Genomic DNA, 17,022 nt, shown 5'->3' with positions numbered 1-17,022 from the left:
GATACCTAACCTAAGCCAGCTATATTATAGAGGGCAGATAAATACAGATAGAGCATCCCCTCTCAAATGATTAATCATATCAAACAATTAGACTAGAAAAAAAGAAATACTGAATATGTTTTAGTTCGTTACTGAATAATTTACCTTTAGAGTAAACTGAATTAGGGTAACATTCTGTGATATAGTCTAGAGTGGTACTGCAATACAGAAGAGGCTCACAGTCTTGGTGAGTTCTGAGTAGACTCACTGCTTTGTGATACTTTGTATTAGGAAGGAAGGAAAAAAAAATTCTCTGATAAATAGCAAAGGCATGCAGCCAGATTACATATGCTTGCATTCCAATTGAGGACAATTCTTAAATGAGTTTCCATGGGATAGGGAAATGCCATCATACTCATGGGATTTTTTTTGCAGCTTTGCACTATGTCCAAGACCATAAATGCTTTGGTGAAGTTCATAACAGAAAATGACTTTTTTTTTTTTTTGCTGAAAGCAGTATTTAAGGACTATATTTGTATGGAGAATCATAGCAGAATGTTCTAACTAATGAAGAAACTAATATTAGAGTCCCTTCCAATGATAAATATGGGCCCAGGAGGACGATGAATGTGCCCAAGGCAATAACATTGTCTAATTATAAGGAACTTATGAATGCAACCATGTATGAGTAGACAGCTGGATATACCACAGAGAACTTGCAAGTGACTTAGTTAGAATTGGGCCACATTAGCATGCCGAATTGACTCATGCAGTATCTAACCCTGATGTTTTCATTTTATGAAATAAAAGAGTGATACTGAAGTCTTCAGTGTTTATTAAAAGAATCAAGATGTGGTTAATTAGTCAGTTGTCCTTTCTAGAATTTAAATTGTTTTGTAGTTAAAAAAGCAGAAATCTTTTTAGACTTCATTTATTTTGAAACTGCTCATGTATTTATCAGATATATTTATGTACAGTAGAAATGATAGGATACTTTTAAAAAAAAATTTGTTGGGTAGGGTTAGATGGTTTTCCATTTGTTTTAAAAATAAAAACTTACTTTGCCACTGACGGGCCCCTCGTCATGTCCTGCAGAATCAGGCTCTTCCACATATATGGTATAAAAATTGGGCCTACGGGTAAAAATTGAACAGAAAGACATTAAAAAATTGGAATAAACCTGTAGCAAAATCTGGGGTTTTGTAGATCTTGAATATGCTAGCCACTCTTTTTCTTTCTGGCTTTCTCCATATTCAGGCCCGTGGTGGCACTTGGCCCCAAATGGAATTGGTTTCCTAACAGGAAGTAAATAAGACCTGCCAGGATGTAAGCATTGGTCTGCCTGAGCTGTGAAAATCTGTCTTTTCTTACAGTTAGGACATCTCTGGGTGTGCCCAAGCCCTTTATACTTCCTAGTTTCTGACTTTTTGCTGGCTTTCTCTTCTACTACACCAAGCCCTTTTTTGGATGTCTGGTTTCTGGTGTGCTGTTTACTTCTAATTCCCTTTCAGAAGACTCTGACTCCAGCCTGTTATCATGGCCTTGTGCAAGCACCTGATTCCTAGGGTCTGTCCTTAGAAGTGAGTGTCAGATCCAGTTTCAGCTCTGCCCTACATCTTCCCACATCTTCCCACATCTCCCACATCTTCCTCTGTGATATTTGCCTCTTTTCTCTTGCACTGGCTCTGTTTCTGCAGTTAATAGTCATTGTCAACCATGTCTTCAAGAGCACCAGACCTTAGAAATAACTCTTGAAAAATGCCCATTAAAAGGCAATAGCAAGTATTTTCAAAAATGGTCAGTAAGGATAAAGAAAGAATTCCATTTCTGGCCCAAATGTATCCCATTATGCCAGCACTTCTCTGATACTAGGTATTACCTTTCAGCTTTGGGTAGGTCCAGCCATTTTAATAAAGTAGAGACTCTCTCTCCATATGAGATCTTACTGGAAAAAAAAGAGTAAATATAATTTTAAAAACTTAATTGAATCAAGAATAATTCCATTCTATTCCTCCTCAGGATGATAGGTTAATATCTTCAGATATCTATTTTGTGATCCTATATGATCAAAATATTGAAAGGTATTCAGTATACCCAAAGGATCACTAGTTTCAGTATTTATATATAATACACTAGCAGCACTGTATAGTAAATGTACAATGCTTTGTTTCTTCCTTGTCCTTCTCTCCTTCAATTTTTCCCAACTAAACACTCAGTTTATTAATTTTTATCCAGTTATATATTTATACATATTGAGCATCTATTGACAGACACTATTTGTTCATTTGAAACAAAATTTATCAGTTGAGTAGACCAAAGATTATATTACCACAGAGGAAGACAAGAAACAAACAATATAGTTAATATGCAAATTCCATAGTATATTTAGGGGTGAAAAATGCTTTAGAAAAAAGAAAAACTACAGCAGAGTAAGAGGCCCTGAGAAACTGGGGTGAGAGTGATTTAGAATTCTAAATCTGGGTGTGTTTGAAATAAGACAATATTGAGAATTTTTTAGCACCACTGAAAGAAGTGAGAGCGTGGGCATGTGAATCCAGGGAAGAAGTCATCTCAGGCAGGGGGAAGAGCTGGTGCAAAGGCCTTACAGTGTAAGTAAGGTTGGTGTGCTGAGATCCACTGAGGAAGTCTGAGTGTGCATTAGGGGCAGCAGTCAGACAGCAGGTCTGAAGTGGTGGTTGTCATCTCACAGAGAGTCTTAAAGGCTTTTTACTCTGACTGATCCAGGGAGCCACTGAAATTTTTCATGCAAAGGAGTACCATAATTAGACTTGCATTTTAAAGAAATCTTTTTGGCTGGTTAAATAAGAATAAATTACAGTGGGGAAGAAGCAGAGAAATATATAAAGAGGCAATTGTAGAATATAGCTCAAACCAGAATGGTAACGCTGGAGATTCTGAGACTGCATTCATCTTTGTTGTGGTTTAGATTAGGTATTCTCCAAAAGCTCATGTGTGAGACAATGCAAGAAAGTGTAGAGATAAAATGATTGGGTTATAAAAGGTTTAACCTCGTCAGTGTATTAATGCCCTGATAGGTATTAACTTGGAGGTAACTGTAGACAGGTAGAGTATGATTGAAGGAGGTGGATCACTGGAGGCATGCCTTTGGATTTTTTATTTGTCCTTATTGAGTGAAGCTGGCTCTCTCTGCTTCATGGTGGCCAAGGGTCATGCTCCCAGCTGCTTTCCTTGCATCACCTTGATCCCTAGGGAATAGAGTCAGCTATCTATGCATGGAGCCCCCAAATGAATTTTTCCTCCTCCACTTGTTCTTGTCAGGACTTTTGATCACAGCTGTGAAAAAACTGACTTAAACAATTGTGAATTACAACCCAAAGCATTTCTGACAGACAGAATGATAGATGAGAGAGAAGAAACAATGACTCCAAGGTATCTGACCCAAACAACCAGAAAAATAGAATTCCCATCAAGATTAAGACAAAAAGGGGCTGGGGTGGAGGAGCTCAGTGTAGAACATGTGATGTGCTTAGCATGCACATGGACCTGGGTTCAATCCCTAGCCATTAACAACAACAACAAAAAGACCCCCCCAAAAAAATCCTAATCATTCCTGCTTAGATGGGCCCTTATCTGAAAGTGTTTTAATACCCATTGTAATCCTTATATATTGTAGGAAAGGAGCCATTAATAGCCACATCTGATCCTGGCCAGTAGTAGGCAGCAGCTTTTAAACCTTGGTACATTGCTGTCAGCCATATCTATAAAAAGAGAAAACCAAGAATAAGTGAACATCAATAGGATAATTAGTTGGCATGGAAATGATACAATTTATTGAAAACAACAATTTCAGCAAATTGTAACTGTAACTGCAAAACTTATAATAATTATTAAAACTTGTCTTTGCAGAGGCTAAAATATATAAATATTCAAGTATCTGCCTCAAAAATTAAAAAATGTGGTAAAGCAGTAGGAACAGGTTCTTTTTTTTTCAAACTGATGAAATTATAAGATTCTTCTTTCCCTTTAAAAGAATTGCAAAATATTATGAGGAAAAATCAGATAATTTTTCTAAGTAATTTCTAGATGGATATATTTATAATAGAAAACTCAAGTTTCAACATAAGAGCGAACAATAACAAATGTTGAAATTTTTCAAATAATAATAATAAATAGTGATGAAACACCTTCAGAACCCAGCCCTTGGAGTCAAGATGGAAAATTTAAAACTAAAAATGGAACAAGAAGATTGATCCATTATCACATAGGTATAATGGGGGGTACTCTGGATGCCATGAATAGAATGCTACATACTGGTTGCCCCTTCCACCAGGCTGGGTTATTTTTCTCCTTTGAAGAAAGTGAAAAATTCTTGTTGAGATGTACATCATACATATTATTGTCAATGATACCATGTGATTCTGGATACAAGCCCTAAAATGTAATTTAAAAAAAGAGTGATAAATAAAATTATTTTAGTAATTACTGCTTATTAAAGTCAAATGTATATTTAAGTTAAAAACTGTAAGATCTATAACTCATATCTAGGAAGGATGTCAAGTACCTTTCAATATAAAATACCTGGATCTGAACTCAAATATGAGGTTACCTAGCCAGATATAGACAGTTTTTTTGCTTCTAGTTCTGCCATGGTATACAGTAGCAAACAAAGGACATTAGGTGGATGTTCTGCATTGATGGTGTTAGTAACTATTCATCAACAAAGTTGCCCATAATATAATAATAATTATCCACTGTTTATATTAGCAACAGTCATAAGAAATTTACTAGATAGCATCTTTCAATTACCAAATATTTGACTAAATGAGATTAAAGCTGGTTATCAGTGTTTTAGAAAGAGCCTTCCCAATCTCTGTCCATCCTCTTTTCCATTCATCCATTCCTCTATCAATCCAATCATTCATTCAAATTATATATAGTCATTCAATTATTCTACACATTTTCATTGAATACCTATCATATCTCCTATAATCATAACTACTTTTAGACAGATTCTAGGGTTATCCATTCAGAATATCACTATTTATATGACATAGATATCACATAAATTAATAGCTTGTATATAATCTTTTATTCATATATATGTATGTGTGCATTATATGTATTATGTATTTATATTTATGTGTGTATATGTATATTGTCAATTCTTATTATTCAAGGTAGTTATGTTCTCTAACGTTGTGATGAAAACTGAATTACCAAATACTAAACCATTACTTCTAGGAGAAAACATAGGGTTAGGTTTCTGAAGACCTCTGGCATGACATTTTTGTGTATTGATTATTACATTACCTTCTCTGTTTCTGAAAAATGGCACTTATTTAATATATATTTTTAGCTCACTGTACCCATGCCTGAATGAAGTTTACCTAATGCATGATCTTCTCTGTAAGGCATGTCAAGGCCTTCTTGCTATAGGAACTATAGGTGGCACTTCAGCACTATGATTGGGGGCCATTTTGAATGACAAAATCACCAATAAGAAACACAAACATGAAAAACATGACTGTTGACATCATGAGAACTAAAACAAGAGGACAGGCATGCTGCTTTGTATACCTCAGCTGGGAACATGTGCATCAGGCAACTCACATGGCTCCTGGGCATATTCACAAATGACAAAAATTTGTGGATCAGTGGTTACAAATAAATTTTAGAAAGCAGATGAATTTGAAAACACAAAATCTGCAAACAATGAGGCTATATACATACAAACATACAATTATTTAAAATTTTAATCAGTCATAGTTATCATTCCATAGTAATAAAATACTATTATGCAAAATAGTAAAGACACAAATATCTTTTGATGATAAAGGCTGAAGCAGAGGACTCATAAGATGTGTTCCAAATCTATAAATCTTAATTTTCCTTTGAGTTCATTTGAATAATTTCAGTTACATCTTTTCATGTATTAAGGAAAATTTACCCTTTTTAGTTGTTTTATCTAAAAAGATGTTGTTTATCTAAAGAATCAGTATGAGTTCATTCATGAAACATAAGTCTTTATTAAGTTAGACATCATAAAAAGACTAATGAAAACAACATTTCCACATCACAGTGGTGATGAAGTTTACCTAACCCATGATCTTCTCCATAAGGCATGTTGAGTCCTACTTGCTATAGGAACACCAGATGGCACTTCAGTATTATGACTGGGGGGCATTTTAAACAGGAAAATAACCGATAAGAAGCACATATAACCTACCATTCTCAGTAGACCTTCAGTTAAATAAAGGGCAATAAAAAGGCCAGAGGAGAAAGGTATTTCACAGAAGTTATTCTGGCCTCACACAAAGGTGAATTAACCAAATGCAAGGACACTCACTCATAGTTAATGTCTCACAGCACACTGCAGCCTCCTGTTGAACCATGCCTCCCCAGCTGAATTAGCCATGAACTATCATTGCATGTACTTGTGAAGTATGTGGCCTGGAATTGGACAGTTCTTGCCCAATCACATTTGTCTGACATGGTTGGTTTCCTATCTGTGGCCTGTTAGTCTTCCCATTGGGCAAAGCACTTACCGTGACAATGGTGTAATGATTTGGGAAGGTTTTGGTAGGATATACAGCTCTCATGTATTTTGAATGAATTCCACATGTTTCTGGAACAAAGTACAGTGAGAAATTAGAAAGATGTCTCTTCCTTAGAAATATCTTGAATAATTAAAAATCTGAACATGATCTGGGCACAGTGGCACATGCCTGTCATCACAACTACTCAGGGAAGCTGAAGCAGGAAGATCACTAATTTGAGGATAGTGTGGTCAACTTAGTGAGACCTATGTCAAAATAAAACAAAAAGGGCCAGGGATGTAGCTCAGTTGTAAAGTGCTTTCCTAGCATGCACAAGGTCAGGGGTTCAATCCCCAGCACCATTAAACAAACGAAGAATAGCCTGAACATTAAGGGTTTTCCCAGTAAACTAAAGAGTGGATCGAATAGGGAAATAGGTTGAAATCCTGACCCCTACACTTCTTCCATTCCAAAGAATGTCAGTTTTTAGGGAAGGAATGAGATACATCAAGGCCAATAAATTTTTTTCTGTGAAGAGCCAGATAATACATATGGTTTCTGTTGGAATAGCTCAACTCTGCCATGAAGCTACCAAAGCACTCATAGGCAATACACAAACTAATGAGCATGACTATGTTCTAATAAAATTTTATTGGTGGACATTTGAAACTTATTTTCATATTACAAGATATTCTTTTATTTAAAAAAAAAACATTTAAAATGTAGAACAACTCTTAGCATATGACAGGCAATATGAAATCAAGCAGAGCAAGCAGGATTTGGCCTGTTTGGATTGCTGATCCCTGAGCTAAAGGTAATCTAAATTATACACTTAATTTGCTTTTTCTTTCTGACTCTGGTCATTACAGTAAGAATCTCTACATATCATGGCTTCTCAGCTTATTATTCTTATATGTAAAGTCTCCAACATAATAAAAATCAACACAACTGTCTAGGTAACTAAAGAGGGATTTGACATGTACAATTATATAAGCCCATGCCAATAGTAATGTTTGCAAAATGAGCTAACTTTACTGCTTATTATTTTCAATTCAATTCCCATTTGATCTGTAAAGTTTCCTGTACTCTGTTGTTCACATAATATGGCATTAATTTTGCTTTCATTGTTCTGTTATTTTCAATCTGTGCAGTAACCTTGTTCAAGGAGGTCAGAGCTACTGGAGCACATTGCTATTTCTTTTGCAGCAATAAAGTCCAAGAAATTTTCCATACCCAAATCCCACTGCCTCTAATTCTAAAGGAAAGTTTCCCAGTTATAGACTCTATTTAGGTTAAAAAAAAAAAAGTAAAATTGTTGGGCAAAAAGTAACAAACTTGCAGCTGGAAACAATGAATGTTTTCCCAAACAGGCATGTGGTTGGTCTCCTTCCCAGCCTCTGTTCAGTATTTCCAATACAATCCAGGAATTTCTTCCTTCAGAATCTAGTCCCTATAAAGTTCACTAAATAGGACCATTTGATAGGAAACAAGGAGATGGGGAAAAGGGAATTCAAAAAGTTTACATTTTTAATAGTCACGCCAGATGATTCTGATATACCTGAGTTTGAAAGCTGCTCTGACACTTGATTTATAAGGCATGATTTAAAATTAAAATAAACTTTATTTTTCTCTTTTTGTCAACAACATCAATAAATAATTCATGTCTTCAGTTAGGAGAAGACACATTTAATATTGTTGAAAAGTCGTATGATAAGAAAATATAAAGGGGGCTAATCCTCTTGCATAATTGAAGAATTTAAGTGGTTGAAAAAGTTATAGAATGAACCAAGATATAAAGTCAGTTTTTTTTTTTATTTCCTTGGGTAGCAAACTCAAATTCTTTAATGCCCTAGGGTACAAAATAACACATAAACTAAGCCATAGTGTATAAAGTAAAATGTAAACTAAGCTATAAGTACAGAGTAAACATGACACTGTTCTAGTTATAATCTAAACAGGACACATCTCCTGACTACCTATAGACCCAGGTTACTATTTTGCATTTGAATCAGGCTACTGCAGAACAGTCCATAAGAAACATGGTCTTCCAAAACTGTTTCTTCCAAAACTTAATAATCAAATTTATGATCAAATAGAATACTATTGGAAAGATGTGAAATAAACCAATGAGTAGTTGTTTCTGTAGAAGAAAAAAGAAGATGATCAGGAAAAAAAGGTATTTGTTTTTACTATATATACTTTAATATTGCTTTGAAATGTATACCATATGCACAATTTACTTCTAGAAAACCATTTGTGTGTGTGTGTATGTGTGTGTACATGCACACGTGTATGCATACTTATGAGGAGTACTGGCGATTGAACACTAGCCCTTGTTTGGCGAGCTCTACTTTTGAGTTGTATCCCCTACTCTTTTTATTTAATTTTGAGAGAGTATCTCACTAAGTTGTCCAGGCTGACCTTGAACTTGTGATACTCCTGCCTCAGCCTCACAAGTAACTGGGATAACAAATATGCATCATCATATCCAGTTACAAAATCGTTTTTTAAAAAAGAAAATACTGAACAAAAATAACCTGAAAATATAAATGGGACACACATACGTAACTAGGCTTACAATAGTTATATACTACAAGAAGGAACAGAAGACTAAATGGATGAATAGATGAAGTAGCCAAAGAATGTGCAGATCAAAACTACAATGTAGTTTTTACAAAGTGTTATTGATTATGGTATTCTTACAAATGGAAAACATAGAAAATAGCTCAGCAATATTCATAGGTCAAAATAGGTACTTTTCATTTTACACATTTTCTTCTGAAAATACTAGCCATATGGTTGACCTGTGTCACTTCCAGCACTCAAATCAATAAGTTCTGCAGAACCTCTGATCTTCCCAGTAGTTGCATGTCTGCATCCAAACCCTTGGCACATAGATGATAAAAGGTAGAAGGAAGACAGAAATGATATCAGTAATATGGCAGAATAGGAAGCTCTGGGGTCTTCTTCCCACCACAGACATAACCATTTAATAGCAATACATGGATCAATTCCCTTTGTGAAAAACCCAGAAACTACTTCAGAGTCTCCTGTAGACCAACAAAGTGTGAAACCAGCCATATCAAAACTAGTAGCAGAAGTGGAAACATATCTTTTTCATAATCCCCATCCTTAGTAGGTCTTACACAATTTGGAGGGAACCCCAAGATACTGTCATACTATCTGGTAACAATCCCAGTTTCTCCCCAAGAGGGAAAGAACTGAATTAGATGTTTACTATCCAACTTTCCAAGTGCTATAAAAGGGACTAGCTTCTATCTCACTGTCTTGAAGAGTGGGTGGGACCATAAAGTAGGGCCCTGTGGGATACAGTGAACAAAGAGGAGGTTTAAACTAGCATGTAGACATTTGCTGTAGCTCCTTCCTCTGATTTAGCTCAGAGTGAGTAAGTAATAAACTATAACTTCTAGCTTCTTCCTGAGGAGGAAAAGAATTAGACCACATGTCCATTGCCCTAGTTTTCCAGAGGGTTCCCAAAGGCCTGCCCTCTGTCTTATCAGTCTTATAGCACTAAGAGGACCCAGCGTAGGTAAAGAATCTGGGAGCCAGTTACCACAAAGACAATGATTTGATCTAACATGGTAGTAATCATATCCTCTCCCCCTGGCTCATCACTGAGAAAACAGACAATACCCCTAATATTTCAAATTATTCCTGGGAACAGAAAGAGTTAGAGTGTTTAAAGAGTGTCTAATGATCTAACTTCTCTGGTGGCTGCCTGAGGAGCTAGTTTCGGTCTTGCTTATCTCAAAACATTAAGAGGACTTGGCATACACCAGATTAGGGGGTGGGGGTAGACCTAAGAACAAAGAAAGAAGATTAAACTAGCATAAAGTTTTGAGGAACTTCCAGAATCTCTGACCAGATTGATTGATGAGGGTTTCTTTTACACAAGGCCAGTCTATTAAGATTGGTGTCTAAAAAAAAAAAAAAAAAAAGATTGGTGTCTAATGTATAGACACCAACACAGAATATAAAGGAAAAAAAGAAACAAAGAAATATATTCAAAACAAAGGAACAAAATTAATCATAAAAATTGAACCCAATGAAGCAGAGAAGTATGATTTACCTAACAGACAATTCAAAATAACTATAATAAAAGTTCTCATTGAGATGAGAACATGTATGCACACAATGAGAATTTCAAGAATTTTTAAGAGACAAACAATATTGAAAAGTACCAAATGGAAAACAGGGATCAGAAGACTATAATAACTACACTTAAAAATGAAATAGGGGAGTTTAATTGCAAACTAGATAAAGAAGAAGAAACAACTCCAAACTCAAAGACATGTCTTTGGGAAATATTCATACAGAAGAGTAAAACTAAAATTTTAGAAGGAGGAAGAGGAGGAGGAAGAGAAGAAGAAGAAGAAGAAAAAGATTAAGACACTTGTGGGACACCATCAAGTAGACCAACATATGCAGTATGGAATTTTTTAAAGGAAAAGAGAAACAGAAAAAAAATCAGAGAGTGTATTCAAATAAATAATGGCCAAAAGCTTCTAAATATGAGAAGAAAATGAACATGCCGGATTAGGAAATCTAAAGGATCTCCAAAGAGATGAACTTTAGGAAGTCCACATCAATGCAGATAATAACCAAATTCTCAAAAGACAAAAAAAGAATTTTGAAAACAGCAAGAGAAAGGTGACTCCAAAATATGAGGGAAACTCTACAAGACTATCAGCAAAATTTTCAGCAGAAACTGTAAAGCAGAAGGGAGTGGAATACAATAGTCAAAGTACTGAAAGAAAAAAATTTAAAAACTGCCAAGTAAGAATGTTCTCTCCAGCAAAACAGATCTTCCAAAAATGACAGACAGAAATAAAAGCAAGAGAGGGTGGATGGGGATACTTTTCCATACAAATAAAAGCTGTGGGAGTTCATCACCACTAGAACTTGCAGAAGTAGGAGTTCTTCAACTTGAAACAAAGGACACTACACATCAAAACATAAGAAAGTATAAAATACAGTGCTAAAGTCAAATATATAGACAAATGCAGATGCTATATTATTGTAAAGGTAGTAGATAGTCATTTTAAATCCTAGAATAAAAGTTAAAAGCATTAAAAATAATTATAAGTAAATGATAAATTTAGATATATAATATAAATAGTTATGAATTGTGACATCAATAACTTTATGTGTATTAGGGAAAAGTAAAAGTATGGAACTTTGGTAAGCAACTAAAATTATCAGCTTATAATAGATTGTTATCATCACAAAATATTTCATGTAAGCACCATGCCACAAAAACAATATCAATAGAATTTACACACAAAAAATGAGAAAGGAATCAGAGCATATAAATATATTTTGAAAATGAAACACAGAGGAAGAAAGCAAGAGAGGAGAAGAGGAACAAAAGTATTACAAGCCAAACTAAAACCAACTGACAAGATGGCAATAGGAAATTTCCATATCAATAAATCTATAATTGCATTAAGTATAAAGTGATTAAACTACCTAATAAAAAGAGAGTGGTTAGATGGATTAAAAAACAAGATCCAAGTATATGCTGACTACAAGAGACTCACTTTAGATTTAAGGCTGAAAATTAAAAAATGGAAAAAGATGTTCTATGCAAATGGTATCCCAAATAAAGCAGAAATGACTATAATGATATGAGAAAAAAATAGACTTTAAGTAAAAATCCCTCAAAACAGACAAAGAAGGACATTAGATAATGATAAAAGGGTCAATCCATCACCTAGATATAATAATTACAAATAAATAAATATAATAATTATATATGATTGCCAAATTGAGCTCTTAAATACATAAAGCAAACAATGATAGCTCTGAAAGGAAATATAGGTATCAATATAGTAATAGTAAGAGATTTCACTATCCCACATTCAATAATGGGTAAAAACAACCAGAGTCCCCCACCAAAAAAAGAAAAAAATCAATAAAGAAACAACACACTTAAACAACACTACAGATCAAATGAATCCAATAGATGTATAGAACATTCAACACTAAAACACATTCTTCTCAAGTACACATGAAATATTCTCCAGACGAGATCACATATTGAAACAAGTCTTAACAAACTTAAGAAGATTGGAATTATAACAAATATCTTCTCTAACTAAAATGGAATGGAATTAGAAATCTATTTTAAAGGAGAAATGGAAAATTTACCAACATGTGGAAATTAATGCACAACCAATAGGTCAAATAAGAAATCAAAAGACAAATTTTAAAATATCTTGAGATAAGACAAACTAAAATTAAAACACAATACACCAAAACTTATAGGAAGTAACAAAAAGTAGTACTAAGAAATAAATTTATAACAGTAAATGCATACATTCAAATAGAATTTCAAATAAACAACATTTTTTTAAAAGAATTTATCCTTTATTTTTTATTTACTTGTTTTTTATGTGGTGCTAGATAAATCCCAGTGTCTACCTCTGCTAGGCCAGCACTCTACCACTAAGCTAGGGCCCCAGCCCAAATAATCTACTTTTACACCTCAAAGAACTAAAAAAGAGAACAAACTAAACACAAAATTTCCAGAAAGAAGGAAACAATAAAGATTTTAAAAGAAATAAAATAGAGAATAGAAAACAATAGAAAAAACAATAAAATAAAAAGTTGTTTTTTGAAAACAATCAAAATTGACAAACCTTTAACTCGATAAAATATGTAAGATTCAAATTAATGAGAAAAAAGAAATACTACAACTACTAATGCGGAAATAAAAAGAATCTTAAGAGGCTACTGAGAATAATTATATGCCAACAAACTAGATAATCCCCCCAAAAAACTGATAAATTCCTAGAAACATATAACCCACCAAGGCTGAATCATGAAGAAATGGAAAATCTGAACAAATCTGACTCTAACTAGTAAGAAAATTGAATCAGTAATCAAAACCTTACCAAAGAAAAGCCCAGGCCCAGGTGGCTTTGTTGGTAAATGTTTACCAAACATCTGAAGAACTAATGCCAGTTTTCCTAAATTCTACCCAAAAATTTCAAACTCATCTGATGAGGCCAGAATTAAAAATCAGAGAGACACTGTAAAGTAGGGAAAATTTCGGACCAATATCCTTCACATGTAAAAGTCCTCAACAAAATATTAGCAAACCAAATTCAACAGCCCATCGAAAATATTACACACCAGGATCAATGGGATTTATCCTTGGGATACAAGGATAGTTCAACATTTGAAAATTAATTAATGTGATATTAACAAAATCACATTAACAGAATGAAATTCACATCACATCCATAGATGCAGAAAAAGTGATAAAATTCAACATCTTTTCATGATAAAAACTCTGAACAAACTGGGAATAGAGAGAAATTACTTCAACATGATGAAGTCCATATAGGAAAATCCCTTTGCTAACATCCTACTAGTTATGACTTGAATATGAGATGTGTTCCTTTGTTAACTCAGGAGTATTCAGAGGTAAAATGATTAGATTATAAGAACTATAACCTAACAGGTGGATTAATCCATTTGCTGGATTAATTATTTGAATGGACAAACTAGGTAGTAACTATAGGCAGGTGGGGCATGGCTGGAGGATGTGGATCACTGGGAGCATGCCCTGGGGATTATATATCTTGTCCTCCCAGCTCTTTCTCTCCCTTCAATTTTTTTCTATTCACATCTCTATTTTATTTTTATTTGTTCTTTTTAAATAAACACAACAGTGGAGTGTATTTTGACATATTATACATACATGGTGTATAACTTATTCTAATTAGGATCCTAATCTTGTGGTTGTACATGATGTGGAGTTACCCTGGTTGTGTGTTCATATATAAGGATACTAGAGAAATGCAAATTAAAACTACACTGTGATTCCATCTCTCTTTTTTAGCTGCCATGAGGTAAGTAGCTTTCTTCTGTCATCCTTTCATCGTGGTGTTCTGCCTCACCCAGACCCAAAGTGATAGAGTCAACTGACTCTGAAACTATGAGTCCAAAATAAACTTTTATTCCTCTAAGTTTGTTCTGATGGGTGTTTTGGTTATAGCAATGTAAAATTGACTAACATGGTACTCAATGGTTATAAACAGAAAGCTTTTCCACTAAGATCAGAAATAAGGCAAGAATGTACATTCTCTCTACTTCTATTCAACATAATAATGGAAGTCCTGGCCAGGGTAATTAAAGAAGAAAAAGAAATAAAAGAAAGCTGAATAGGAAAAAATAAACAAAATTTCCCTATGCGCAGATGACATTATATAATATATAAAATCTCTAAAGACTTCCCCCCAGCTCTGAGAACCAATAAAAGAATTTAGCAAAGTTGCAGGATACAAAATCAGTTTGGTTTCTATGCACTATTAATGAACTATCTGAAAAAAAAAATAGAAAAATCCCAATTATCATAGTATAAAATAATAAAATATTTAGGAACAAACTTAAAGTAATAAAAGACTTGTAGAGTGAAAATTACAAAACATTAGAGAAGGAAATTAAAGAAGACTGAACAAAAGGAAAGACATCTAGTGTTCATGGGCTGGGAGACTTATTATTGTTAAAATATTCATCCTACTCCAAAGTGTTTACAGATTCAATGCAATCCCTATCAAAATCACAATGGTCAGTGTTTACAGATTCAATGCAATCCCTATCAAAATCACAATGGTCACAAGTCTCAGGTTCAATCTCCAGCACCAGAAAAAAAAAAAAAAACACAATGTTGTTTTTTACAAAACTGGAAAGTAAAATTCTAAAATGTATATGTACCATAAAAGACCTCATATAGCCAAACTATCTCAAAAAAAGAAAAGAAAAACTGGAAACATTGCACTTCCTGTTCTCAAAATACACTACAAAGATACAGTAATGAAAATAGTATGGCACTGGCACAAAGATATACATATAGATCAATAAAACAGAATAGAGAGCCCCAAAACAAATCCATGTGTGTATGGTCAATGATCATCAGCAAGCATGCCAAGAAAACACAATGGGGAAAGGATATATCTTCAAACAATGTGTTAGAAAATTGGATGTCCACATGCAGAAGAATGATCCTGAATCCTTTATACTAAACAAGAGCATCAACTCAAATTAGGATTAAGGATTTAAATGTAAAACCCAAAACTGTGAAACTTTTAGAAGGAAACATAATGGTAATCTTGGCAATGATTTCATGGATATGACACCAAAAGCATAGGCAGCAAAAGCAAAATTAGACAAGTTGGACTATATCAACCTTAAAAGTTCTACATAGCAAAGAACTGATCAATAGAGAGGAAAGGCAACATATGAAATGGGACAGAATATTTTCAAATCATATATCTGATAAGAGTTAATATCAAAAATTTATGAGTAATTCCTATAATTCAATATCAAAAAAATGAACACACCTTTAAAAATGGGCAAGATCTTGACTACGCATTTCTCTAAAGCAGACATACAATAGCCAAGAAGTATATAAAAAATGTCAGTGTCACTAATTACCAAGAAAATGCAAATAAAACTACATGAAATCTCACCTTACATCTGTTCAGATACTTTTCAATAAAAAGACAATATGTGTTGCCAGGAGGATGGAGAAATTGGAATCTTGTACACTGTGTGGGAATGCAAAAATAGCTGCTAAGGAAAAAATATGGAGGTTCCTCAAACAATTAAAAATAGAACTTCCATAAGATGCAATAATCCCACTTCTGGATATATATATCTATAGATATAGATATAGATTTAGATAGATAGCTATACCATTGTGCTTATAGATAATAATACTATATTATACACTTAAAATTCTAAAAGGGCAGATCTCAGTAACTGTTCTCATTAAAATAAAATAGAAGACAGAGCAAATGGTACTTGCAATGGAGAACTTGTTAATTAATCTCTAAAACTCTGCATGTTAACTGATATCAGAATCTTGAAAAGATATCAGTAACTACCCTGTTCATTGCAGAACTATTCGGAATAGTCAAAATATAGAAGTAACCTAAATGTCTATTGACAGATGAATGATAAATAGACAAAATAATAGCAGTAATAATGTGATATATATGTATAAATAAACAACCATATTTATTTATAATTTATTAATATAGTTTACATACATAAGTAAGTATATTTATTTACATTAGGTATATTTATAAATACTTATACATATGTTTACTTATAAATATTTTTATTTATACATATAATGAAATATTTTATTCAGTCTTTAATAAGGAATTTTGTAATGTGCAACATATGGATGAATGTTATATTAAGTAAAATAAATCAATCAAAAAAACAAAAAATACCACATAATTCCACTCATATGAAGGTATCTAAAGTAGCCAAAATTGCCAGGTATGGTGGCGTTGCCTGTAATCCCAGCTACTTGGAAGGCTAATGCAGGAGGATTATAAATTTGAGGCCAGCCTGGACAAGTCAGTATGAACTTGTCTCAGAATAAAATAAAAAGGGTTGGGATATAGCTCAGTGCTGGAGTGCTCTCTTAGCATATATAAAACTGGATTTAATCCCTAGGATGACAAAACAGTTTTCTGATCTT

At 33.6% G+C, this 17,022-nt stretch overlaps 1 protein-coding gene across 3 annotated transcripts in view; it reads right to left on the bottom strand.

Moving 5' to 3' along the window:
* Positions 1-17,022, bottom strand: part of Enpp3 (ectonucleotide pyrophosphatase/phosphodiesterase 3) — a 95,405-nt gene that overhangs the window by 43,061 nt on the left and 35,322 nt on the right. For all 3 annotated transcript variants that reach the window (XM_046449615.2, XM_046449621.2, XM_046449606.2), the window contains 5 exons: positions 6,507-6,586; positions 4,273-4,392; positions 3,610-3,719; positions 1,859-1,924; positions 1,040-1,112 (listed from right to left, as the gene is read on the bottom strand). In XM_046449615.2, the coding sequence (XP_046305571.1) occupies positions 1,040-1,112; positions 1,859-1,924; positions 3,610-3,719; positions 4,273-4,392; positions 6,507-6,586 (449 nt within the window). The remainder of the gene's footprint in view (positions 1-1,039; positions 1,113-1,858; positions 1,925-3,609; positions 3,720-4,272; positions 4,393-6,506; positions 6,587-17,022) is intronic.

This window comes from Marmota monax, unplaced genomic scaffold, assembly GCF_021218885.2.
Source record: "Marmota monax isolate L192 unplaced genomic scaffold, Marmota_monax_Labrador192_F-V1.1 WCK01_AAM20220418_F8-fsc00030, whole genome shotgun sequence".
NCBI classification, from domain to species: domain Eukaryota; kingdom Metazoa; phylum Chordata; class Mammalia; order Rodentia; family Sciuridae; genus Marmota; species Marmota monax.
This window is presented reverse-complemented; position numbering and strand designations above follow the sequence as displayed.